The sequence below is a fragment of the Mustela erminea genome, chromosome 8, assembly GCF_009829155.1.
Source record: "Mustela erminea isolate mMusErm1 chromosome 8, mMusErm1.Pri, whole genome shotgun sequence".
NCBI lineage: Eukaryota > Metazoa > Chordata > Mammalia > Carnivora > Mustelidae > Mustela > Mustela erminea.
Genome location: NC_045621.1, coordinates 58,678,896 through 58,706,765, shown reverse-complemented (window position 1 = coordinate 58,706,765; position 27,870 = coordinate 58,678,896). Strand labels below are relative to the sequence as shown.

Here is a 27,870-nt window from a genome sequence, read left to right as displayed (position 1 = left end):
GATCGAGCTTCGAATCCTGCTGTCTACTCAACAGGGAGTCTGCTTCCCCCCGCCCCACTTGTGATCTCTCTCTCTCTGTCAAATAAATAAATAAAAATCTTTAATATAAATAAATATACAAAAAGCTGAAACACTGATTAATAGCCTCTGTAAAATAATTTGTTATTCAGACAACGTTAAATCCGGGTTTCATGCTTGTGAATATCAACTGGACTCCATATTAATAACATGGGATCATATGCTCACAAAACTGACTTTCTAGAAAGTGAAAAATGAAGTCATGTTGTTTGAATACTTACTTTACCTGGTGCTTATTCCTTTGCTCACATACAATGTGAATTAAGTTAGAATGGTACTGTTACAACCAAAAATACTTTAATCAAAACAATAAACATGGGGGGCATCGGGGGTTGAATTGGTTAAACCATGGACTCTTGATTTCTGCTCAGGTCATGATCCCTGGGTTGTGAGGTCAAGGTCGGCTCTACACTGCACATGGAGGCTGCTTAAGATTCTCTCTCTCCCTCTTCCTCTGCCCTTCCCTCCACCTCCCTCTCTAAAAAATAATAGATAAATGAAGTGCAGAATGAAACCCATGGACTCTGCTTAACAAACCTACTTTAAAAAAGTATAAAAATAAAAGTGACCCAGTGCTTAAGCAGATGATGGACGGGCTAAAGTTGAGATCATCCCATTTCTATAGCAATCCTTAGGTGTTTTGCATATGTATGAAGATAAGATCGCCCTCATCCCTCATCTGTGTAAAACTATTGTAGGAAAAAGATCTGGTAATAGAAATTTTAAAAATTAAAATCTATTTATTTATATAGCACATGATGCTTTTCAGAGCTATTCCGCACATTTTCATACTTGAGTTTCCCCCAAATCTTGTGACATTAGTAGCACCAACTATATTTTAAGAGGAAACTAAGATAGTGATAAGCTGTATTGTGGAGATAGACACACATCAAAATGGTTGCAAAATATTTTAAAAATCAAAACATGACCTGATTAATTCATCTGTGGAGAATGACAATGCTCCCCTAGTTTTGAATGAGTGAATGGATAGATGAAGTCCCATGCTTAGAGATTTTGAAGCTGCTTAAAGCAAGAGTTAAGCTGTATAACACATTATTGCTTCAGCTATCCTCAATTAAAAACTGAACTGAATAAAAAGAAAACAGTTTGGTACTCTTCTGTACAGTCCCTGAGGATTGGAATTATAGTATACACTAATATAAATGAGGACCCATGATCGGTGATGGTGCCAGGTGCAAACTGGGTGCATGTAAGGAGCACAGTAATGCCGCATCCAAGATCTGCTCTATTTAACCTGCCTAGGACACTTGCTTTGCTCTCCAACCTCTACCCAAAAAACTCAGTTGCTGCCATATATATCAGAAAACAGCAGATGGCACACTCAAACACTGTAATTGAGGAACTCTAATAAAAGTCACCACTTACAAAGGCTTAACATAGTTAACAGGCAGCAATAATGAATGGTACAGCATCTCATTGCAAGTTTCAGTGAGGATCCATTACTGCACTTAGGATGAGAGGGCAAGACAAAGAAGCCGTGGTGAAACCTAAAGACAGTAGCTGTATGGAGAGGGCCATCTGACACATGACCTTTAGTAGAGGGGTACACGATGAACTAACTGTGCAGAAGGGAGCTGAGGGGACCAATTCTACACCTCAGTCTTTTCCCTGTCTCTGATCTCCCGTCAGTACTTCCACTGGCTATCTCAATCAGAAGCCAGAGGGAAGGAAAGTGGATGCAGTCCATAAACATCAGCCTCCCAGGCCACAATGCAAGGTAGAAGGTAGAGCATGGATCTTCAGGAGGAGCAAGTAGAAAATATCATATACACTAAAGAAAAAGAAATTCTACAACTTACAATCCTGCCAAAACTTAACAACTTTCCTTTCTTTAATTTTTTAAAGATTTTATTTATTTATTTGGAAAAGAGAGAGAGCGAGCATAAGCAGGGGGTAAGTCAAAGAGAGAGGGAGAAGCAGGCTACCTGCTGAGCAGAGAGCCCGACATGGGGCTTGACATGGGGTTTGTGCCCAGGACCCTGGGATCATGACCTGAGCCAAAGGCAGATGCTTAACGACTGAGCTACCCAGGTGCCCCAAAAACTTTTCAATTAGAGACTCAACCCATTTATTTTTCTGTAAGGTATGGCAAAAATCCAGGTAAACTGTATAGGGTAAATATTTATAGAACAATTATATTGAATGGTGAATTAAATCCAAAGAGTTGATTAAACAAATAGGCTATATAGAAGTGTTGAGAGGGAGGGAGAGAGAGAGAGAGAACAGGAACCAAGGTTTTTATTCAGCCACCATGATTCCATTAAAGGAGAATGTAACCTAGCAACAGAATCTTTACACAATGGTTTGCTCATAAATTGTTGAAAATGGTAGTTAGTGATATCAGAAAGCATAATTAAATGGAGAGAAGTTACCAAAAGGGCTGAATGGGGACACAGAGAGCAAATAACTAGGTAGATGGATAAAAAAGACCAAAGGGTTCTTTAAATTCAAATTCCGATATAAGATATCTTCCTGCACATTTTCTTAAATAAATATGCACACAAAATAAAAAACTGTTTAGAAGGAAACAAAACTTATTTCTGCTGGAAAAGCATGTGCCTAAAATAGATCTTTTTCAGTATAAATTTGAAATAAGTAATTATGATCTCCACTTTTCAGGAAAACATTTATCTGCAAGCTTCTGACCCTGTTACAGTTTTCAATAAAGAGAAAAAAAAACCCAGCTGATATTTAGATCAATTTTGACATTTCTTCTTGATTGATATTTGGTAACATTTATGTATAAATCTATCAGCTAATCACATCATACAGATAAAAAATTAATACCAATGTCAGGGTTAGGATTTCTCTTTATTACTACTGATTTCATTCATTCACACACACACTCAGATTCTGAGTTCAAGAGAATTTGTTAACTGGTGTATTTACTTTACCATCTTCTTTCCTTTATTCTCGATGCTCTGGCATCTAGAGCTTCTCTGACTACAGAGACTGGCCCTCCCAGGACTAGCCAATTCTTGGAGATAACAAATGACTCACCTTTCATATGTAAACAAGCCAATCCACAGCCCCTGCCCTAAAGTACCTCCTCTCTCTGGCTCTTAAACCCCAAATGACAGTGTTCTTCTGCACTAGTATCCCCAGGCAGGCACCGGGCAGTGAGGGATAACCTCTATGCTCCAGATTCCTCTAAAATTATTCAAACTAGTCCATTCTAACTCTGCTTCCCCTATCTTGCTTTGCCTTTCCCATAGAAACCGCAAGAAAGGCTCTGCCCATGCTTTCCTCTTTTTCCTGCTGCTTTCTGGTATTTCTCTATAGGAAGGTGTGCCTCCTCCTCTTAGAAATTGTAATAAACTATCTTATCGATGGTAATCATCTCTGATACGTTGGCCTCACCATACTGGAAAAATAAGAAAACGTACATATTAAAACAGTTGTTTCTAGTCATTACGGCCTATGCTAACTCTTGAAGGAATTATGCAATAAATATTTGAGAGATTGATAATTGACTCCAAGCTCACCTGCTGGCTGTGCGACATGGACACTGCAATACAACTTCTATGAACCTTGGTTTCTATGAACCTTTGTTAAATGGGGATATTCCCTACTAGAAGATCAAGGAGTCCTGTATGTTTTTCTCTGCTTTTATAAAATATAGTACTTTAGGCTTTGACTAAATTATAGTCATGGTTTTGTCTTCCCATTAGGAAATACAGATGGCCTACTTTTTCTGTTATCTGTCAAAAATCCATATTGTTCATAGTTAAATTTTACTTCCCTGACACCAGCCAAATCAGTTCCAACAGTTACTATTTGATAATAAAATGCCCACAAGAGGGCGGCAGAGGCAACACAATTACTGGCAGGTAGCACACCGCAGCCTGAGGAAGGAACCCAAAGGTTTCCCCTTTCTGAGCCCCCCAGAGGAGTCACTTGGTCATCAGAGTTCCATAATGAGCCACAGGCAGTTCTTGGCCCCACCAGAGAACCTGGGCCGGCATTTGGAATTCATTTTGTGAAGAAGCTCAGGTTTTCTCTACAATTCATTGTAATGGTCCACAAATAGTAAATGTTAATATTATTCTTAATTCCTAATCAACCTACGGCACATTTATGTGCACCTAACCAGTCTATTCCTCAGAAACAACAGATTTCTAAAAAGTATTAAATAGAATATCACTCTCAACCCATGCCTGCAGCCTTATTCACCTCTATCCATCTACTGAAATAGTAAATAGTTCATCTTGAAATATTTTTTAAATAGATCATTGGTAGTAATAAAATAATTTAGACCACTCCATATTTAAAAAACCAATTCTCACATAGTACAATATGTCCCTTTTGAAGCTTTTACTGCATTTGAGGGAGAAAGAATCATCCCACTGAAAGCAACTGCACTAAGAAGTTCTACAATTTTGTACCGGTTCTAAAGGTTGGGAAGGGCTGTGTAAGCCCCGCCCCCTTAGTCTATGTACCCTCAACAGAGATATGCATTATAGACAGGCAAATGCACATTCTAATTAGGAATTTAGAGGAGAAAAGATTAAATTTAAAAGATTACTTTAGCTGTAATCAGGAAATATTTTACAAAAGCATTTAAAAATATTTTAATAACCAATTTAACTATAATTATAAATAATATAGATATAATTATAAGTTTTAGTATCATTTAACTCTTTAAAATGTGGTATAGTTTGCAGCCTGAGTAAATAGTGTATCATTCATTCATTTACTGATTTTACACATGCACTCTTTCATTTGTGACAAGTGTAGAAGTCCCTCTCCCTCTGCCTACAATATGGTATGTTGTTTCCAGAACTTGCCCAACTCTGCTAATATTTGGTTCTATGAAAAATTGATGGGGTAAAGGCAGCTGCCAGCCTGAACTCGTATTTTTTACTTCCTGGGAAACCATTTAAGGCACTTCTGGTACAACATTTGTTTGTTTGTTTGTTTTTAATGAATTCTAATACATCATGTTCTGGTATTTTAGACATTTTCAAATGCTTTTCCAAATATATGGAAAATAGGGACTTTTTCTGTCATGACAATTTTATTATTTTTTAAATTTAGTCAGGGCCTTGGGGTCATAAGAGATTAACCACTGTCATATCCAAAATAATGCATTTATTCAGGGCAAAGTTTAACTTTCCTAGTCTTCCTGAGAAGAATTGCCTCAGAGATGCCAGAAAGTCTTCAGGTAATGTCAATTTAGAATACTTTTACTGGGGTGCCTGGGTGGCTGTTAAGTGTCCAGCTCTTTGTTTTGGCTCAGGTCACGAACTCAGGGAACCCTGTATTGGGCTCTGGACTCAGCATAGAATCTGCTAGTCCTCCTCTCTCTGCTCCTTCCTTCATGTTCCCTCCCTCTCTCCCCCCACCCCTCTCAAATAAATAATTAAATAAATCTTAAAACACTTCTCCTGAAACTTGGGCCAGAGGAAAGTCCTTACTGTGGTTGATGATAGAAGTAGATCTTCAGGTACTGTTTCCAGGCATCACCACCAGACTTCCTGCCACCAACAGGGTGCTTTTCTCCTCTAAGTGTTCCTCTCATCTCAATTCCAAAGTATAAAACTTAGAAAAGTTGATCAGCTCTCTTTGAGGTAGGGATGGGGCCCAGAGCCTAGCCCACTGAACCTCTTTCCATCCCCCTCTAAGGGGGATGTCATATTAAATTTCCTCAGAGTATGGTTTGAATATTGGTCACCAAGGGTATGATGGACTGTAGTAAAAGTGGCCACCCAATGGAGCTTTGTTATGTGTGAAACTTTGATTTCCTGATAATCTTCCTAATTTCTGTCTTCATGGTAGGAAAACCCTGTTGCTTTCTTCTTGTCCCAGATCACCAAAGAATTGGAGACCCCAAAATGAGGAGAGTTTATCGAGTAGATAAGTACAGTAAATTGATTCAAGAGTGAGAGTGGGCCACTGCCAGAGTAAGAGTGGCAATGCCCCAGAAGCTCTGGCTGCATCCTTTTAAGCCTGCTTTGTGAACATGTGAATTTGGCATTGATTGACATTTTTGACTGACGGCTGGTGGTTGTTTAACATTTTGGCTTCTGCACATGCATACGGCCTATGCTAACTCTTGAAGGAACCATGATGCATTTGGTTATAATTCTATTTATCTACTGCATATTTATGGATGTGTAATGAATTTTGTTGTGATCTTGAAGGTACTTAAGGGCAAGTTGTGACCCTTGTGTACATGCTCAGCTCTTGGACATCCCCTTGTAGCTTTTAAGCCAGTTCTGTGGCCTGGTCTTTCCTGTTCAGTTAGCCCTTAGAGGTTGTTCTGAAGGCATCACTGTTAACCCTTGGGGGTGGCTCTCAAGGATGGCCAGCACCTGCTTTATCTCTCCTTGCTCATGTCTAACTAACTGCCTAACAAAAAGTATAAGAAATTCCAGTTGCTTAACATAAGGAAGGTAGTTTTTTCAAATGATAGAAGGGTTCCAACTTTTGTCCCTCATTCTCTTTGCAGAGCCAATAGGTTGGAGAACTACCAAAAGCCTAGGTAACAGGATAAGATAAGCAAAAATTTTTCTAAAGTCACTCAGATTCAGATTTTTTGCCCTTGTTATTTTCTCTCAAGTTTACAGACATTAGATGACCTTTTTATTTCTTTTTTATTTGTTTAAAGATTTTATTTATTTATTTGGCAGAGACAGAGATAGCAAAAGAGAGAGAGAGCAAGCATGAGTGGGGAGGAGAGGGAGAAGCAGGCTCCCCATTGAGCAGGGAGCCCGAGGCAGGACTCAATCCCAGGTCTCTGGGATCATGATCTGAGCCAAAGTCAGATGCTTAAGCAACTGTGCCACCCAGGCGCCCAAGATGAGCTTATGAATTTATATATGATTCATTTTTTCCAAATATCTGCTGGAGACTGACATTCTGAAGTGTTAACAGTGTTGCTGCCAAGAAGGTATATATTTTCTGTGATGCATAATAGGTTCCATTTATTCTAAGCAAATATCTGACAATGTCCAGGTCAATTGATTTGGTGGATCAATGTTACAAGCTACAATATCTCTCAGAAAACTACTGAAAATATATGTTCATTTACATCATGGCTTTAGCTAAACTAAATACAAATGATTCAGGAATATGTATATAAAACATAATTGAGGTTTTCATATTCCCTTGGTTAGACCAGGAAACTATTCACCTACTCACTAAAACTTATTTGTAATCCCCAAATCATTACTTTTTATGTTTTCTTGATCATTGGTGGACCTGTGCAGAGCAGTGAAAAATGTGAGTTGCCCAGTGAACATGTTTCCAGCTGAGGTCGAACAAGGCGAAGCTCTGCCTTCTTGTCTCAGCTCTCAAACCGTAAACAGGTATCCTTTTCGTGGTATATTTAGTGCCAATTCTTGGCATTTTTGTGCTTTTTGTCAGTGATTTCACTGTTTAAAATGCCTCCGAGCACAGTTCTGAAGTGTTATCTGGTGTTTCTAAGCACAGGAAAATCGTGATGTGTCTCACGGAGAAAATATGTGTTAGATAAGCTTCACTCAGGTATGAATTATAGTGCTTTTAACTCTGAGTTCAATGTTAATGAATCAACAATATATATTAATTTAGGTGACTTTAAATGGAAACACACACACAAAACAAGGTTATATATTGGAACATTTTAGAAATGTTTTGACCAGAGTGTGACCTCACTGCACATGTCCCCAGGAACAGCAGGTCCCCATTCACTAATTCAGTACAACTTTATAGTACATGACCACCATAAATAATGAGACTTGGCTGTCCTCTCAGCTGGCCCTAACCCCTAGTTCTCACCTCTGGCCAGAGAGAGGAATCACGAGTGGAACTGAAAGGGAAAATAACTGACCCTAATGTTTCAGTTGTGGAGATTTGGATGCAATGGATTTGGATGCAATGTATAACTGTATACACCTTTCCATGTGAGTCTAATACGCAGCTAGCTGGGCTTCAGAACAGCTTTCTAAGCTCACTCTGGGGACACAGGAACTGAATGGCAGCTTTGGAACTTCCCATTGGGGGCGCTCTCCAAGGACAATGCGTGTGCTCTCAGGGAAAGCTGCCTGAAAACAGGCTTTTCTAGCCTTCCTTGGGTCATCTTTGTATTTTCATATTCAAATAAAATGGTTTAAGCTTCTATGACAGACAATGCCTTACTATTAAATACCATAATTGTTTGAATTTTGAGCAAATTTCACTTTATTTTAGGGAGGAGGGCACAGCCCAGTTCCGGCCAATGAGATAGATGAGAAATTCTACTGGGGAACTCCTGGGATCTTTTCTTCCTTCACTGTTGGGAGGAAGTAAATGGGAGAAACCCCATGCTCCCACCACCACAACATGTTTTAACTGAGGTTGTAGGAAGAAATAATGTTTGTAGCCATGGTAGCCATTCTGAAACCATGAGAGAAAAATCACAGGACACATCCTTGAATTCTGACACAACGAATGCACTGACTGTTCTTGTTGTGTGAGAAAAATCAATCCCTCTGACTGGGCCTCATTCACTCAGGCATTTTTTATCTTACAGCTGAAAGCATGTCTACTGAGATGGCCCTTCCCATACTGGAGAGCATTGTAAGTCTGGCACTATTCCTAAGATTTCTGAGGATTCCTAGAGGGCTTTTGCTCTCATTGTCACCCCTGGATGGAATTCTTGATCCATGTTCCCTGTCTCACTTCCAACAGCTACACTTTCTTTCTATGCAACTCTGCTCCACTACATGGGGCCACCAGCTCTCCTTTGTTAACCAATGCACACAACACAAAACTGTTAATTGTGGCAGACTTTGAAGAAAGATCTGGGACTGAGAAGGGTCAATATGGCAAGTAGGACAAAGGAATGAACTTTTTATTCAATATTAGTCATTGCTGCCCAAATATCCTGGCCATCCCTACTGTAGGGAATCTGCCACAGGCTCTTTCTCCCCATGGCATGTCAACATGATCTCCCAATGGAGATCGCTTCCTTGGAGATCTCTTCCTCACAGTTGTGACCATCTTCGCTCACGGTCTGTTGAAGAGATGTTGAATGCACACAGGCAAATACCCATATTTACACAATAAAGTATTCGTAGGAAATACACTTAAAATATTAAAAATGCCTATCTCTGGGTGATAGGATTACAAATAACTAATACAATCTTCTTCAGCATTGCGTTACCCCCCCCCCAATTTCTACAGTGAACAAAAACTATTTCTTAAAATATTCAATTCAAGGGGAGCATCGGTGGCTCAATCAGTTAAGCATCTCCCTACAGCTAAGGTCATGATCACGGGGTTCTGGGATTGAGCCCCACATCGGGCTCCTTGCTCAGCGGGGAGTCTGCTTCTCCTTCTCCTTCTCTCTCTGCCTCTCTGCCTGCTCTCTCAAATAAAATATTTAAAAAAAATAAAACAATATTCAACTCAAGAATATATTTTATATCCCATTGCATATCTGGCAATAGAATATGAAATATATTCAGTTTCCATGTGTTAACTTAGTATACTGACATCTTTCACAAAGCAATGCTAGTAACTTGAAATGTTCCACTTTCAAGATCTAAATGTTGAATTTCCCTTCTTTGCCCAGAGTTCACTCTCCCTTCCCCTATACATCTTCTTCTTCTATTCATATTAATCCTGCTCCTCAAATTCATCACAACTTCTAGCCCTTAGGTGGCTCTCTAGAGCTGTGGTCTCCAAGTACTTTGACTTTGTTCCTGATTCCTTATCAGCAGAAATATCTGAACATGAACCCTAATAAAAGCATATATACTTAGAAAATCTCTACATGTACAACTATAATAATGTATCATAAAATAGAAATAAAAATTAAATAGTAAGGCATCAGATGAAGATGAAATAAAATTGTTCAATGTAACTGATATAAACCAGTTAATGCATTAATAATAATATTAATGCATTAATAATAAAATACATTTTGAAGTTGATAATGCTTTATTATTTTATTTTTTCAAAGATTTTATGTATTTATTTGACAGAAAGACACAGCAAGAGAGGGAACCCAAGCAAGGGGAGAGGGAGAGGGAGAAGCAGACCTCCTGCTGAGCAGGGAGCCCAATGCAATGTGGGGCTCCATCTCAGGACCCTGGGATCATGACCTGAGCTTAACGACTGAGCTGCCCAGGACCCTCGCTTTATTATTTTAGAAAAAAATCTTAGTTTAACGCTTTGTTGTTTAGTAAATCAAAAAGATTGATTTAATTTATCTTAATGCTTGATTTCAGTAACTCATTCTACTTCAAAATTTTGTCAGTTATAATATGAGCAGGTGAAATATAATTGTAGAGGTGTATATATTAAGTGATTAGAATAGCAACCTCTCAATCAGAATGAACACAGGCTTAGACATCTAACCCCAGGTGTTTTTACCAGTTAACCATCAACCATAATTTCAAGAAAAAAACAATGGCACTCTAATTATATTTAGCTGTAGTTGCTTTTAACCATTAATTTTAAAATAAAGTAAAAAAAAAAAAAAAGCCCTATCTATGTCTTTGAGGTATAGGAGTTGTTTTAACAAAAACATGTCCAAAGTGACTGTTTTGAAAGGATTAAGCTATAGAAGAAGAATTTGGAAAAATAGATATTTGGAAAATTTTTCAGATTCCTGATTTTTTTCCCCCAACATTGTTTTGTTATATAGAAGCACTTTTACATGTGCATGCTTAAAACCAGAATTTTATAACTGAAATGGTAGAAATATTTAAGAAATGAGTATTAGGATCTAATAAACTTAGCTAAAATTCCTTTTTCTGTTTTGGACTTCTGTCTTTGAAATATAAAGATATGACAGTACCCTTTCAATAAACTTTCTGCTAAATCAGTCTATCAGCTTCTGTTTCTTGAAAAAAGTGATCCTATCTAAAAACTCAATCATATGGCTAGTTATTATATAGGCTTATGAACATAACTAATTTGTTTCCACTCTAAATTGTGCATTCTTTGAGAGTTAGCACCATCTCTTACTCATTGCTTGTAGTTACTTCTTGGACACCTAAAATGCCAGGGCTGGTGCTAAGTGCTTTACAGTCTAGCCCTTGAACAACCTTATGGCCCGGCCTGGTACTGGTATCTTGCTCATTTCATAAGTGAGAAACTTCAGGAAACAGCAACTAAGACGCAACGCTGAGGTGTGAGTCCTGACATTCTGGCTCAGGGTCATCATGCTTAATCAGAGCACCATACTGCTAGGTTAAAGACACCTAGCTTTAAATAAAACAGAGTTGGCACTTTATTAGTACAAGTTGGCAACAACCAAAGGAACAGAAAAACAGTATTAGAATCATTTCCTTATTGAACTAGATTTATTGTAATTTAATTGAGGAAAAAAAAGCATACTGCTGTTATATTGTAGTTCTAGTTTGTCAAAGAAGAGGCAGCTATGATTTTTACTATTTCTCAGCTGTAGAAATCTCAGATGAAAGGCTGGATAACAGCAGGAATTTGTTATCTCATATCTTCCTGAATTACTGTTTAGAGAACAAAATGCTACAGATGACTTTTTAAAAATTGATGGGGACTGAAATGTTTCTTTTGGGTTTAAAAAGAAAAGGCAGGTCTAGAGAAAAGTAAAAGACATAGATTGACAAGACTCCCTACCCCAAAGGAGAAAGGAAATAGAAACTTACATTTGGAAAACAAAGAGGAGAATGAAAATGAAAGTTATCAGAGGAAGCTTGACACAGGAAAATATCTATTCAATGAAAAAGCAAAAAATAAACTAAATCCCAATGCAAAATTATAGCTAAAGAAAAAAGACACATTTTGAGAGACTGAGGCTTGGCTTTCTCCCCCATCAATCTCCTCCTTCCAGAACGGTCCTATCAAGATTATGGACGATTCCTAAAAAAGAGGTCCCTTTCTACTTTCCTTCTGGTGTTTGTACTCACACTCAGTCTTCATCGTTCAACCCTCATCTCTCAAAGTGACTCTTACTTGAAAGTAAATATGAATTGTTACTGATAGATATTATGAAATGCTGGTGGTGAGAATTAGAGGGGGTCTATATGAAAAATCAGCTGGCGGAACTGTAGTGTGCATTATTATCTCGGTCTTACTAACGTCAGGAACAAGACAAGGGTGCCCACTTTCCCCACTCATATTCAACATAGTGCTGAGGTCCTGGCCAGAGCAATCAGGCAGGAAAAGGAAATAAAAGGTATCAGAACTGGACAAAAAGAAGTAAAATTGTCTCTATTTGTAGATGACATGATTTCATACAGTGAAAATCCTAAGGACTCCAATAAAAACCTGTTAGATCTAATCAACTTATTCAGTAAAGTTGTAGGATATGAAATCAATGTACAAAAATTAGCAACATTTCTTTTTTTTTTTTTAAAGATTTTATTTATTTATTTGACAGAGAGAAATCACAAGTAGTCGGAGAGGCAGGCAGAGAGAGAGAGAGGGAAGCAGGCTCCCTGCTGAGCAGAGAGCCCGATGCGGGACTCAATCCCAGGACCCTGAGATCATGACCTGAGCCAAAGGCAGCGGCTTAACCCACTGAGCCACCCAGGCGCCCCGAAATCAGCAACATTTCTTATACACTAACAACAAATTATGTGAAAAAGAAAATAATTCCATTTATGATAGCAACAAAATACGTAGGAATGGATCTTACTGTAGATCTCATAACATTTGTTCCCAAGTGGCACATTGCCTATTTTCTAGCTATTATTTGGTATCTGTCTTCCCATTTCCACTTGAATGTAAGTTCCATAAAATTAGAAGCTTTGCTCAGTTTTATTAACTACACAAGAGCAGCATTGATCATATTGCAAATACTTATAATAAATATTTTTTAAATGACTGCATGAATGAATGACATAATCTGAACACCAAAAACGTAAGCTTCTACTTTTGACCCTCGGTCATCCAAATAGCAATTTGACGGTGTTAGGATGATGACATTATTTCCCCATATTTAGCCATCAATCCCTTTGTATCCTCCAGTGATTGACATTCAAGAACAGAAGAATGGGCATCAGGGGACAGAATGGTTTTTGGTTGCTTGGTTGGCTTTTGTTTTAATGTACAGAATGAAACCTGTCAGCACCTCCAGGGTAGGGGTGGAGGGAATTTCTTGGAATAGTCCTAAAAGATATCTTTACAGACCCAATAACTAAAATCGATAATTTGAATACTTTTGTAAAAATGTATAATTTAATCTCTTTTTTAAAGATTTACTTTGGGGAGGGGGCGTGAGCAAGTGGGGGAGAGGGGCAGAGGGAGAGGAGACAATCTCAAGCCAACCACCCACTGAGTGCAGAGCCTGACGTGAGGCTCGATCTCACAAACTCATCAGATCATGACGTGAACTGAAACCAAGAGTCAGACACTTAAGCAACTGACCCCTTAATCTCTCTTTTTTTAGGTACAAGGTCAAATCCCAAAATTAATACATACTGGTATTTTATGAAGAAACATAAAAGAATAATATAAAGCAGGTCCACCTGCAAGGACAAAGTTTATTTCACTTCAGTAACTTTCACTATGTGTTTGACATTAGACCAGCTGCTAACGTCAAGGCAAATAAAATTCCCATTGAGGGTAATCAGCAAGGACCTGCTGGTTAGGATCTACTGTTTGTATTCTACTGGTTAGTGTGTACACATGGCCTCTCTTCAAGCAGCTTACAATCCTACAGGGAAGAAAATAGCTTAGCTATATAATTAGAGCATAAAATAAGATGACATGCTATAAAGAGCTCAACTGAGTATTTTGTACGCATCTGAGAAAAACAAGGACTCTGTATTTCTCTTATCCAGTCCAAAGCCGCAGTAGGCTCCCCTGTCCTATCTAAACTTCATTGAATATGCTTAGCTAAGAGATTACTTTTCCTAAATGTATCTTTTTAATGGCTTAACTGACCCCTCCCTTCTCCACATAATTCTAGACGAAGAGGTTCTCCTGGTGAAGCATATACGCTACCACCCACAGACCCCCAGGACGGCAGAATGTGAGTAGCAACCTGAAGGACTCACTTTTATGTGGCTTCTGTACTGAACCGAAGCTGCCATTTTTCAGTGTGGGTGTCTTTTTTTTTCCCTCATGACATAGACAAATGTTGATGTTTACTACAAGTTGGTACATTAGTTGCTAATTAAGTTCCTCACTGCTTCAGCCAAAACTTTCTGTATTGAATCCAAGAAAAGAATGGCAGCTATATCAAAAATAAGTTGTTGGGGATTTTTGTTTTGTTTTATTAAAGGAAAGTTGTATATTAAAGAATATGGGGAACTTACAGGCTGGGAGATAGAAAACCTTCATTCTTGGCTTGCTCTTAAACTGAGTTGGTGGTTAGAGTCCCTCTGCGTCTGTCACCAGGCCCTGGTCAAAGCCAAACAAATACTACAGTTTACACATCAGGCAGTCAAATAAACCGTTTATCATTATTCCCTCTTTTTCATACCCACAAATTCTCAGAGCAAAGAGCTGGCTGGGGCGGACCCACGGGAAGTCAGGTTTACTCTAGACCGGGTGCAAAGTTCATTCATTCTGGGGCTCTGGGTTCACACCTCTCTGGAAAGATGTCTTCGTAGCTTTATTTTCTCCACCTGCTTCCTGCAGTGTGACCATCTTATCTCCAGACCGGGGGGGGGGGGGGGGTGGGGGGGGTGGGGGGGGGGTGGAGGTTTGGGGGGGGGAGCAGAACCCACCTGTCTGCACCGGCCGAGGGTAACTCCTTCTTGCTGGCGTCAGGGTCCGGGGCTGTTTCTCTTCACTTCTGGACCGGGAAGTCCCGCATCACGCGCTTCCAAGCCCTCCACATTTTCGCTGACGGGGCTGGGGGGAGGGGGCGGCCATGCAAGACGGCTGTGGGAAAGAAGTCTGAGTTTTGAGGCACAAAAGTCAAAATACCTGCAGGCGGAGAGTGGCTGAGTCGCGGCTTTTCGAATTCGCTTTCCTACTCCGTTTCCCACAGCGTCCGCCACCAGAACCCTGTCCGTGCCACGGCCGACCGAGGGGCGGCTCCTGCGCTGGGAAACCGACACACCCCCGCCCCGGCGGATTACGTCTGTAAAGGCCCGAGGAGGACGCGGAGAATCGAAACAGAAACCCAACTCCGGCGAACTACAAGAACTGCCGGGCGGAAAGCGGGGCTCAAAGCTCCCACCGGAGTTGGCGGCGGCGGCATCTGGGTCCTCGGCCAGGGCGAGCGCAGCCGAGAGTCGGAGGGGTCGCGGCGGCTCGCAGCTTCGCGCCGCCGCGTCCCTGAGACCCGCCCCCTGCTCAGGTGCGGCCGACCGAGCACCCCTGCCCCGCGCGCTGTCCCGGGGGTCCTGCGGGCCCCTGGCTCGTCAGACACAGCGCTGCGGACCCTGCGGCTCCAAACCGACTGCGGGACACCCAGCTCACCTGTTGAGCCCAGAACAGCAAACCGTCCGTCTGCTGGGGGGGAATCCTCTCCCTTCGCTGCGAGGGGAAAGATGTCGAACGGCTATTCTGCAGACAAGAGTTTCTGCTATCTCATCTCGTGTTTCAGGGCCAGAGTGAAAACGTACATCCAGGTGGAGCCGGTGCTGGACTACCTGGACTTTCTGCCCAATGACGTGAAGGAGCAGATCCAGAGGACGGCGGTCAACGCTGGGAACATGCAGGCGGCTGATGAACTTCTGAACGCTTTGGAGAAGGGAGGCTGGCCCCCTGGCTGGCCTAGACAATTTCTGGTGGCCCTTCAGAGAGCAGGCAGCGTTTTAGCCGCCCGCTACCTGAACCCAGAGCTCACCGACCTGCCTTCGCCATCCTCCGAGAACGCTCATGATGAGTGTCTCCAATTGCTGAACCTCCTCCAGCCCACCCTGGTGGACAGACTTCTGGTTAGAGATGTCTTGGATAAGTGTGTGGAGAAGAAACTGTTGACAAATGAAGACCGTAATCGGGTAGGTGTCTGCTCAGATGGAGGCAGAGTTTGTAACTCAGGGTTGCTCCTTCCTTTGCCCCACTCCAAATGTTCTTGGATATCTCTGGGTAAATTTGGTTCCCTCCTTTCTTGAGAAGAGAACAGTTAGGCACGTAACATATTTTGAGAATTGGAGTACAAAGAAAGCTCTTTTTCTAATCCTTTCACTAAAAGAAGCCAAAGAGGTGTTAACTCCAAAATAGTAACTCGTACTAATAGATAACATTTATTGAGCACTTACTATAGGTGCTTAGCATCATTTGCAAAACTTATGATCAGAGTTCATGCTGCCAATCACTCATTACGATTTTTAAGGTTATTAATGTTGTTTTACAGATGGGAAAACTGAGGTAGGTTATGTAACTTGCCCAAGGTGTCCCGGGAAAGCAGTAGCTGACTTAGGGATTTAGGTTCTGGTGGTCTACAATTTTACCTCTCACTTTATATAGTTCGATAGAACAGGTATCAGCAAACCATGACCCATGGTCTAAGTCTAGCCTATTACAAGTTTTTGCAGGCCCAAACACTAAGAATAGTTTACACATTTTTAAATTTCTAGTGCTCATAAAGAAAGTTTTATTGGAACAGAGCCATGCCCATTCATTTACATACTACAACTGCTTTCGCACTTTAAGAGCAGTTGAACAGAGACTATATAGCCCACAAAGCTTACAGTATTATCTGAACTTTACAGAAAAAAACTGCCAATCTTTGGCCTATATTATTATTTATTATGCCATTTGATCTTGGTCCAAATGGAGAAATTACATCACACACACGTTTTTCTTTTTCTTTGATCCAAGTTATGACATTCTCTGGGAACTAAAAGTCGTAGATAATTTATTGGGGAAAAAATGTTGCCAGTTGCAATTTTTCATGTTAGCAAAGGCATTCTGACAGGGTGAATTTTACAGGTCACTTTACACTTAATGTAATGTTTCTTTGTTCATTGTTTTTCAATGAACAAGGATGTACTGTGAAGTATAGAAATGTTGCCCTACATTGAACATGACTTATTCTGGGTTGTAAGTAAATAAATATCTTATATTGAAAAGCATGTAAGCAAATAACCAAACCCATGAGTAAAAGTCAAAGGCTTTGTCTAACGTGCTATGATTCTGACTTTTTCTTTCCTCTCTCTCTCTCTCTCTCTCTCTTTCTTTCTTTTGGATTCATCAGTTGTTTGTGTCTGCATTACAAAGTTCTGGACATTGGCCTCATGTTAGCCTGTGATGTAACTTTGTCTTTAGCAACTAAAGTTGATAGTCCTTTGTAGACTTGACAGCCATAGGGCCTGTCCAAAGACCCAAGCATGCATCTAATTTTGATGGCTGGTTTTCCCAACAAGTAAATTACTTTACACTGTTGTCTGTAACGTTTATGTAGTTTTGTGTATTGAGAACCAGCTAGAACGCATTATAGTAGTCCAGCTGGATATGACAAATGTGTACATCACTGTGGCAGAATCTTAATTTGGAAGACAGTATGCAGCCTTCAAGCCAGCTGGAGATGGAAGATGGCATTTCCAGCCACAGTAGCTGTTAGGAAGTCCAGAAGCAACAGAGTCCAGTAACACCACAAAGCTGTTTATGTTTGGTGGGTATGATGTCCCGATTGCCAGCGAAACAGCACTTCTCCTTATTTACTCTAAATACTTCTGCCTATCAGCATCACTTTTGTCTTGCCTGGATTGAATTTCCGCCAGCTAGATTTTATCCAAGTTCTTGATTCTGGCAAGCTTGGAGGCAGCTAGCAGTAATGCAAGGGATTTGACACAAAGAAGATGTAGAGTAAAAGGACATTTATGTACTGGGTAGCAGTTAAAGTCAAAGCAACCCAAACTCTCCCTCAAATTCATATTTCAAAAGAGGCTCTGAAAGATGGAGGAGCTATGCATTTGAAGCTTTCTGAGGAGGAATAGTGTCTCTGTGACATTCTGGAATCATGTCTACATGTCGTTTTACGTGTATCATCATCAAAGCTATCAAAGACAATGGAAAAATAAGCTATCGGAGACAGTGAGAAAGCAGCACTAGGTTTAGAAGAATCTGTATTGATCTGGGGGTCATTGATGAATATTTATCTCAAAACAGCAAAGTGTACTGGGGAAAAACATAAGAATTTGGAATGGGAAACCTGGTTTTGAGACCTATGTTTGTTTCTTACTCTGTGTGTTACTTTGGGTCAAGTTATTTAAGTTCCTTGATCCTAAATTTACCCAAGAAAATGGACATAATATCTCCTCTCACTCATGGTACCTTAGTGAATACAAATGAGAAATCATGTTTATGAAAAAGCTTTTTAATGAATAATAATAATAAAGAGTTGTTTTGACATGATGACGATGATGACTTTTATCATCATTCACTTGGTTACAACTCCTTGTGAATTTAAAGTTTCAGAGATTTAGGTGAATCAACCACATTGAAATTGAGATCTGCTTAAAGCCCCTGCATTAAACTGGGATTCCAAGGAAAAACTATGTCTTTCATCTTTAGAAACCTAGCCAGGACTAGCTATGGAACTGGTACTTGATAAGTATTAACTGATTGATTGAATTTATTTCCCACAAGTTGTCTGAGATAAGGGATAAGAACACATGATGTCATGGATTGCCTTGCCAGGCATTTGGAAATGGATGGATGATGGACTTAAGATCTCCAAATTTGCTTTTGGATATCCTTAAGTAATATTTGACTAAGAAGTCAGGACTTCTAAAAAATATTTTATTATAATTATTTTCTGTTTTCTAGCAGACATTTTCTACTCGGTCTGTCATTTTAGTTTATGGTTCTCATGTCCATCCCTGCAACCCCTGCCCTTCATACACCAGAGCCTCTGGAAATTATTCTAGATTTAGTTTGGTATCCAGCAAGTATCCAAAGAAACTTATTTAATGGATTGACTATTCATTCATTTGGTTTAAATTTATGGAGTGACATCTTGTGGCAGATATCATGCCAGTGGTGAAAAGACTAGATAATAATGCTGATACTGTCTGTGCTGTCATGGAGCTTATGTTGTAGCGTTAATTGGTATTCATCCTTCTAATAAATAGTTAATGTCTAGTGTATGCAAGGCACTATTGTAAATACCGGAGAGTCAATAATAAATACAAGAATCACTTTACGGATCGTTGTAATATAATGATCCTTAAGAGAAAGGGGCTGCCCTTTTACTGACCTGTTTTATTTTAGGCTGCTTCGTGACCTCTTGGCATTGAGATCCATTGAGATCCATTGACTTAAACATCCATGAACTCTGGAAAAGAGGTGAACATATAGACATTTCCAGTGTCTTAATATCAGTCTGAGCAGATGAAGAGAGGTTCATGTTTCAGTCCCAGCCAGTTCAAAGCATTAAACACCCATAGTCCAGGACGATCCCATATGCCTTCAATTTACATGGGAGAACCAGAGATACTTTGTTCGGTCCAGCTAGAAACCAAGTCCAGTCGTCCTTATATGAAGCGAAAACATGAGTCAGTTTCTCCCGGCTCATTATATTGTCAGGCAAATTAGTATGTGTAAGAATTTTATTAGGAAGAAAAAGTACTAGTAAGAAGTTAGTGATGTCAATGTGATGATATGTATTCATTTAGAAACACATTAACTTTTCTTTAATGTTATTCCTTTTACATTTATTAGCTAGAATTCTTTTTTTTATTAACATATAATGTATTATTTGTTTCAGGGGTACAGGTCTGTGAATCATCAGTCTTACATAATTCACAGCACTCACCATAGCACATACCCACCCCAATGTCCATCACCCAGCCACCTTCCCTCCAGCACATTAACTTTTTATGGGGAACTAGTTTTTTTTTTAAATCTCTTTTTAAATTTAAATTCAATTAATTAACATATAATGTATTATTGGTTTCAAATGTAGAGGTCAGTGATTCATCAGTCTTATATGACACGCAGTGCTCATTACATCACATGCCTTCACTAATGTCCATCATCCAATTATCCCATCCCGCAATGCCCCTCCCCTCCAGCAACCCTCAGTTTATTTCTTATGATTTACAGTCTTCTCTTATGGTTGGTCTCCCTCTCTGATTTTGCCTTGTTTTATTTTTTTCCCCTCTTCCTATGGGGAACTAAATTTTATTTTATTTTATTTTTATTTAAAGATTTATTTAAAGATTTTATTAAGATTTTATTTATTTATTTGACAGAGAGAGAGACAGCAAGAGAGGGAATACAAGCAGAGAGAGTGGGAGAGGGAGAAGCAGGCTTCCTGCCAAGCAGTGAGCCTGATGCAGGGTTGATCCCAGGAGCCTGGGATCATGCCCTAAGCCAAAGGCAGACGCTTAAAGATTGAGCGACCCAGGCACCTGAAGAACCAGCTTTTAAAAATTCTTTGTTTTTAACATAAGTTTTGCTTCCTGATTTACTGGTATGAGAGCTGAGCTCTGCTATGTTAAAAAAAAAATAATGCCATTATATTTAAATTGTTACCTAAGATTTTTATGAAGGAGAGAAAACATTTTTATCAAACAATTTCGTCAGCGAGCCAGTACCTAGTGGAAATATCATTTATTTCTGTTGGAAAGAAAAAACATAGATCAAATAATTTAGAATGTGAAAGCATGTAATTGTATTACCAACAAATTCATAATTATTTTGTATCCTATAAATTAGTTAAAAATGTTTCATAGATATTTTAAACTGCATATTTAGAGAAAATGCTCAGTGAGGGAGGAGCATAAGAATCATTACATGTTCTGTTGAAGTCTCAAGTCTAAGTACTCACCTCTCAAGAATTTCCATAATCAAGTTTAATGTTGGGATCTAATGTCTCTAGTATGTTTTAGAAGAACGGATTAAGTAAAAAAAATATATATATATGTATTTACATATATATATATGGCTGTTTCAAAGGGAGCTGATGCTACTTTCTAGCACCCAAACTCATAAGATTTCTTTAAAAATTCAGAATCTTGATGAAGCTGCTAAAATTGTACAGGTGTTACATGTAGTTCCACTGTTCATATAATAAAAATATTCATAGGAAATAATGACATAATGATCCTCAACTGCCTGAAATCAATAAGGACAAAGCAAGCTTGACAAATGTAATTCTACAGTTAAAATCAACTTAACTAATTAATAGTGGAAGAAGATTTAGTGCCTATACTATAATTAGGTTTTTTTTTTTTTTTTAAAGATTTTATTTATTTATTTGACAGAGAGATCACAAGTCGGCGGAGAGTCAGGCAGAGAGAGAGAGAGAGAAGCAGGCTCCCGCTGAGCAAAGAGCCCGATGCTGGGCTCGATCCCAGGACACTGAGATCATGACCTGAGCCGAAGGCAGCGGCTTAATCCACTGAGCCACCCAGGCGCCCCTATAATTAGGTTTTTAATGAGAGTATTCATTACAGTGCCCCACTCTTTTTAGAGAAATGCTTTCTGATTACTGCTGTCAGATGGATTTAAAGGTGATTAAAGAGTGAGGTAATTAAAAATAGGAGTGGTTGAGTTAAAAGAAGGTGCTCAAACCAGTCTTACTAAAACATCTTTAGCAACTATGTTTTAAGTTAGCAGATAATAATAAAGATGTTACAAACACCAGAGAAGACAAAAAGTTTCCATTAGGAGATTAATGAAGTTAGACAAAAGGTGAGAAATCAGCAAGAATCTGCTTAGAAAATGCTGTGAGGGAGATGGACTGAAATCACCTAAATTTTATTAAGTCCAGTAGTCATCTTACCAACTTCTTGTCAGAAAATGCTTACAATTGGAGACAATTAGTAGCTATAATTATAGCTCAGGAAGGCAGTATTTGGCCTCTGAAGTCAGTTGCCTGGGATGAAATTCTACCTATTTACTAGCTTTGTAGCTTCAGGGAGGTAACTGGAATTCTCTGTGTGTTGGATTTCTGGTCTGAAAAGTGGGTTAATATTGGTCCCTTCTTCAGGGTTTCTGGGTTAATAGGTGTGAAGCCTTTATAATAACATCATTAAGTATTATCTAGTAAGACAGATGTACCCACTGGGTAGAAATCATGCTACATCTTCTGTACTAAGTAGTGTCCATTGGTGAAGTGTTTATAAAGGTTGATGCTTTCTTCAGTCATCCATAATAATATAACACTAAATTTGTGTCAAGCACTGTTCCAAAAATGCAAACAAATATCTGAAACTAAAAAGTTATAGGATATATTTATAGGACTAGAAAATACACAAATTTAATAGGAAACAATTGATCTAGCAAGTCAACCCAGATTATACATGTAGGAGGTGGACAAATGTTCAGAAGGACCTTTGAGAGCAAGTAAGTCTGCATTTCTCATCTAAGCTGCTGATTAGAACTGTGAGGTCCTTAAAAATTCTGGCTTCCTAACACAGACAAAATAAGTCAGAATCTTTGGGGGTAGATCCCAGACATCAGTGTTTTTAAAGCTCCCCAGGTGTGCCTAATGTGCAGGTGGGGGTGGGGGGGCGAGATCCGAAATTTCTTTTCATTTGCCCCATTCTGTACATGCAGAAGCTGAGGCCCAGAAGGAAGAAGGCTTTCTTCAAGACACAGCAGGTTGATGATACCCTGTCTAATTTCTTTCTGGTCTAAATGTAGCTTGTATTAGTTTTTTTCTCCAAATGCTTGGTGCTGAATTAAGTACTGGGAAATGCCCTGTGATAATGATTACACAAATGATCCACATTTAAAATGATTTGCTAGTTTAATCTAAAAGAGAAATCAAAGGAAGACTAAAAGTTGTAATGAATAGTATAGAAATAATTCTGCCCCATACTTTAAGGAATATATGTAGGAATAAATTTGCCTCATAACCTTAAATAAACACAAATTTAACAGGGCGCCTGGGTAGCTCAGTGGGTTAAAACCTCTGCCTTCTGCTCAGGTCATGATGCCAGGGTCCTGGGATGGAGCCCTGAGTAGGGCTCTCTGCTCGGCGGGGAGCCTCCTTCCCCACCCCTCTTTCTGCCTGCCTCTCTGCCTACTTGTGATCTCTGTCAAATAAATAAATAAAATCTTAAAAAAAAAACCCCACAAATTTAAGAAAATATTATAGTCATTAATACATACTGCAAATATACTAAGTAAACAAGAATATAAATCTTGTGATAGTAATTACTTCATAGTACTGATAGTCAAGAAAGAGGAGTGACGTAAGAAATATTCGGCTTCTTATTTATAGACTCAGTGGGTTGAAAGAAATAGCAAGTCTAGATATATGGAAAGCAATTGAGGCAAATAGACATAACAGAACTAGAAATGAAAGTCTCTTGCCCCTGTTATTCAGAATGGCCAAGGCAGAATATTGACTTCCTAAGTGTCAGTTTTGAATGTCTTGGTGGCTTTAAAAAATGGTGCATATTTAAAAGGGGGCTTGGCCCAGAGATTTGCTCTCTGCTACAATTCAGAATTGTTATAAGTGACATTGTTCTCTTCTTTAGTGTTTGGATATAAACCTTTACCAATACTTATACTTAATTGCTCTTTTTTTTTTTTTTAAAAGGCTAGTTCCTGTTTAAAATTGTTCAGAAGATATATGATCTTTTTAATTCTGCTTTTCTCTTAAAACAGATTTCTGCTGCAGAAAACAATGGAAATGAATCAGGGGTGAGAGAGCTACTGAAAAGGATCGTGCAGAAAGAAAATTGGTTTTCTAAATTTCTGGCTGCTCTAAGTGAAACGGAAAACCATGCCCTTGTCCAAGAGCTAACAGGCACCCCTGATTTTGGAAGTAATGCAGGTATATCTAATTCTACTATAAAAGAGTTTGTACCTTTTCCTCAGTGATTGAGAGTTTAATGAAGCCTGTAGACACAATGCCAAACACTAAGATATTTAGAATCAAAGTTTCAAAATTGGAAGCGATTTGGGAAATGATCTATTTTTTTTCCTCTCCTTTACAAAGGAGGAAACTGCTGCATGGGGAAAGATTAACTTACCAAAGGTCATACATAAAACTCAGCAAACTAGGCTATTGCCAGCTTTATATACTTATATATTGGCAGCTGACCCCTAATCTAACATTATTTCCACTACTTCTCTTATATTGAAAACAAGATGATTACCTAAAATTTTTATCAAAATAATTTATATATTGATTAGATAACCAATGAGTTGGAAGAAAATATTTTAGCGGTTATCATAACTGTGCTGCTAATCTTCTGGTCGTTTATATCAATTTTTAAGGAATTTATTAAACATTTGATAAAAAGTCTGTGATTACCAACATCTCTCGATATTACTTCCTGTGAGGTTTTTTTTTTTTTTGGTCCTTCAATTATAATAATAAAAGTAACATTCTAGCACCCTTTCACATATATTTCTAAATCAATACAAACTGCCATTTTATTTTTCTTTTCAAGGTATGTCTCTTATGTTTTCAAAAATCTCATATGTAAGACACATTGAAAGTTAATTGGTAATAAAATGATTTAAATACTTTACAGTCACTTTAAGCTTACTCCACTTCTCCTCTTCATCCAGTCATCCGTCATGCATTCGATGGGCAACATGTGATGAGTGCCACACATACCATTGCAAATACTGCAGATACAGGCTTAAAGGAGACACACAAAGCACAAAGTCCCTATGGCCACATAGGGCCTTTCTTTCTTTTTTTTTTTTTTTTAAGATTTTATTTATTTATTTATTTGACAGACAGAGATCACAAGTAGGCAGAGGGAGAGGGAGAAGCAGGCTCCCTGCTGAGCAGAGAGCCCGATGCGGGGCTGGATCCCAGGACCCCGGGATCATGACCTGAGCCAAAGGCAGAGGCTTAACCCACTGAGCCACCCAGGCGCCCCCACATAGGGCCTTTCTAATGGAATAAGACAACCAGTAAACACATTTCTGAGTTGCTTGTGCTAAGTAAAAATTTACTAAATTATTAAAATAATTTAATAATTATTTGATTATTTTTTATTATTTTTTATTCTCTATTATCTATGAAATAGGTTAATTTTGCCCAGTAGTTAGAAATACACACACACACACATATCTGTGTATATATCTATATCTATATCTATATCTATATCTATATATGTATATACACAGAGACAGACAGACACACACACACTCTTAATGAGTTCATTCCCTTTCAGGACCTCATGGAACCATATCCTTCCATGACAGACATTTAAGAGCTTACATTTCAAAGAAAAAATGGCTGCAGTCTAGTTTTTTTTGTTGTTGTTCCCTGGGAAATTTTGGTCTCAGTGTAACAAGGGACATTAGAAAGGTAGCCTTTCAGGTCACAAGACCTTGTTATATATGTCCCTCAAATTCGTTGACACCTACCCATTTTACAGTTATGTAAAGTGGCATACTTGTTTAGGATGGAGTCTAGAAGATCTGCTCCAAAGTGTCTTCTAGAGTCTCCTGACATGGACAACATGTCTGTCCAAATTTCTTTCTATAATATACATATTTTAAATATTTTTATTCATTTATTTGAGAGAGAAAGAAAAGAGCAAGTCAGGGGAGGGACAAGCGGACTCCAGGGTGAACACAGATCCCAGAACCTGAGTGGAAACCGAGAGGAACTCAACCCACTGAGCCACCCAAGCGCCCCTCTTTCTTTCTTTCTTTCTTTTTTTTTTAAGATTTTATTTATTTATTTGACAGACAGAGATCACAAGTAGGCAGAGAGGCAGGCAGAGAGAGAGGAGGAAGCAGGCTCCCTGCTGAGCAGAGAGCCCAATGTGGGGCTCAATTCCAGGACTCTGAGATCATGACCTGAACCGAAGGCAGAGCCTCAACCTACTGAGCCATCCAGATGCCCTCAGGCGCCCCTCTTTCTAAAATATTTTTCAGTTCCTCTTCACAAGATGCTTTTTAGAAGTTTTGTTTGTTTGTTTGTTTGTTTTAGTAGCTCCATGCCCAGAATGGAGTTTATTGCAGGGTTCCAAATCAGTACCCTGAGATCAAGACCTGCACCAAACTTGAGAGTCGGACACTTAGCCGACTAAACCATGAAGGCGACTCTAGAAGTTTAATGTAATTTTAAGAATTATAATACTTTGAACAAGAGCAATGTAGGTAGAGGAAACATAGTAAATCCCAGGTAATACCTACATTATAACGCTCCTCATCACATACGTCTAGTTCTCTCATGCTTTCCTCTTCACTCTCTTTATGTATGCCATAAATTTGTGTTATTATTAAGTCTTTATGTGTCTGCTTCTGAATGGCTTAGGAACTAGTTTATCCACATTTTCCCAGCCCACGCATATACCCTATCTGGCTATAAAAGGGGGAAAGGCCTTATGGAAAGAAACAAAGGGGAAACCAATTATCCACCCCCCTCTCTGGTCCCTTAGCAGAGACCTCTCATGGTTGGGACTTCTCCCTCCTCCTACCAAAGGGAGTGAAGGTGGGCATTGACCCAGATATGAGGGCTTCTGTGATGGCAGGGAGCAGAGTGGAAAGGGGGTCTCTGAGCTTCCTCGGAGGATTGGAAGGAAAGCTCCAATCCCTGGCTGAGGTGGCTTTCGTGTCCTTCTCACCACCCCTACCTGCAGGCAGGTTGCTCCTGACCTTCTCATTCCAAAAAGTAGGACTTATTTTTTCATTTCCTCAGAAAATCCAATCAGAGGGATTGGGGTTTAAATTTTGTTCCTGAACTGTGCTGCTTTTTATGGGAATCTAAACACTTCTTCTGGTCTGGGAAGTCTTCGTGACCAGAATAAAGTTCACTGTGATTATTCTCGTGCTTAGGAGTTACAATGGACTAAATTGTGTTTCCCCTAAATTCCTATGTTGAAGCCCTAATCCCTAATGTGACTATGTCTGAGGGATAGGGCCTCCAGCGAGGTAATTAAGGTGAAATGAGGTCAGAAGGGTAAGCCCTAATCTGATAAGACGGTGGTTTATAAGAAGAGGAAGAGATCTCTGTCTCTCTCTTCACCATGTGAGGACACAGTGAGAAGGTGGCCTTCTGCACCCTAGGAGAGAGCTCTTACCAGACACCAGTCCTGCCCACACCTTGATCTGGAACTTCCGATCTCCACCACCATGGGAAAACAAAATTCTCTTGCTTGAGTTACTCCATCTCTGCTATTTTATTGTGGCCTGAACTGACAGATACAGAAGCCTGGGCTGCAGATCCTGATGCTTATTGAATCCTGGCTCTTTTACTTCCCTGCATGTGTAGCTTGGAGCAGGTATTTGCCTTCTCTGTGCCTCAGTTTACTCCTCTGTGAAATGGGGAAAATAATATTACCTATTACCTAGGGCTATTTGGAGGATTAAATGATTCAACATTTCCATAGCACTTAAATGATAAGTACAAAATAAATGGACAATTTGGATTACAAACCCCAAACAGACCTAATGTGTACCTGTAAACGCTGCCAGGTCGTCTTGCCGAACAACAGAGTCCGAAGTCACAACAATTTTCTTCAGGAAATTCTCCACACACAGGACATACTTTCCCTTTATCCTTTAAGATGGGTTCCTCCACAATGATACTTTAAGATACTTTATTTATGGAATCAGTCTTCTCTGATAGATTATAGCTTCAGGAGGCCAGAAACTCTTGTTTTTCTTTGTAACTCACATAGCCCCTTAAGAAAACATTACATGTTAGTTGAAGGAAGGAAGGCTGATGGGAGAAATGGAGGGAAAGGGAAGGGAAGGATACAGAATATTTTATTGAATCCCTAAAAAATCTCCAGATATTCAAAATACATGAATTTAGGCTGACATTAAAGCATATGTACATCTCATGTAGAACGCACAGCAAGGGAACAAAATGGCAAGAGCGCAAGCTAAAGAAAAACCACTGCCAAATTTGCATTTTCATAATTCTGCCTTAAATATAACTTTGTGTCACTAAATTAGTGTCTTACTTCCTACCAGTAATGGTCAGATAGGAAATCACCAGACTGTTTTAGTGATTACCGTGGTACTTCTCATGAT

General features: G+C 39.2%; 2 protein-coding genes and 1 long non-coding RNA gene across 10 annotated transcripts in view; 1 reads left to right on the top strand and 2 right to left on the bottom strand.

Moving 5' to 3' along the window:
• Positions 1 to 15,044, bottom strand: part of GCA (grancalcin) — a 50,045-nt gene extending 35,001 nt beyond the window's left edge. The window contains exons 1-2 of one of the 6 annotated variants that reach the window (XM_032355750.1): positions 14,730 to 15,007; positions 14,316 to 14,400 (exon numbers count right to left, since the gene is read on the bottom strand). The gene's annotated coding sequence lies outside the window, so the exon portion shown is untranslated. Of the gene's footprint in view, positions 1 to 14,315; positions 14,401 to 14,524; positions 14,621 to 14,729 lie in introns of those variants that run through there. The other 5 variants (XM_032355751.1, XM_032355753.1, XM_032355754.1 and 2 more) reach the window with 5 other exon arrangements.
• Positions 15,045 to 15,108: 64 nt separating this feature from the next.
• The window catches only part of IFIH1 (interferon induced with helicase C domain 1), a 55,466-nt gene continuing 42,704 nt past the window's right edge, over positions 15,109 to 27,870 (top strand). For all 3 annotated transcript variants that reach the window (XM_032355747.1, XM_032355748.1, XM_032355746.1), the window contains exons 1-2: positions 15,109 to 15,953; positions 23,524 to 23,692. In XM_032355747.1, the coding sequence (XP_032211638.1) occupies positions 15,501 to 15,953; positions 23,524 to 23,692 (622 nt within the window). In that variant the 5' untranslated portion in view covers positions 15,109 to 15,500. The remainder of the gene's footprint in view (positions 15,954 to 23,523; positions 23,693 to 27,870) is intronic.
• On the bottom strand, positions 19,150 to 27,510 carry LOC116597692. Its single transcript, XR_004288739.1, has 3 exons — positions 27,280 to 27,510; positions 26,913 to 27,146; positions 19,150 to 19,234 (listed from the first exon to the last, which is right to left on the bottom strand). It is a non-coding gene; the product is annotated as an uncharacterized LOC116597692 (long non-coding RNA).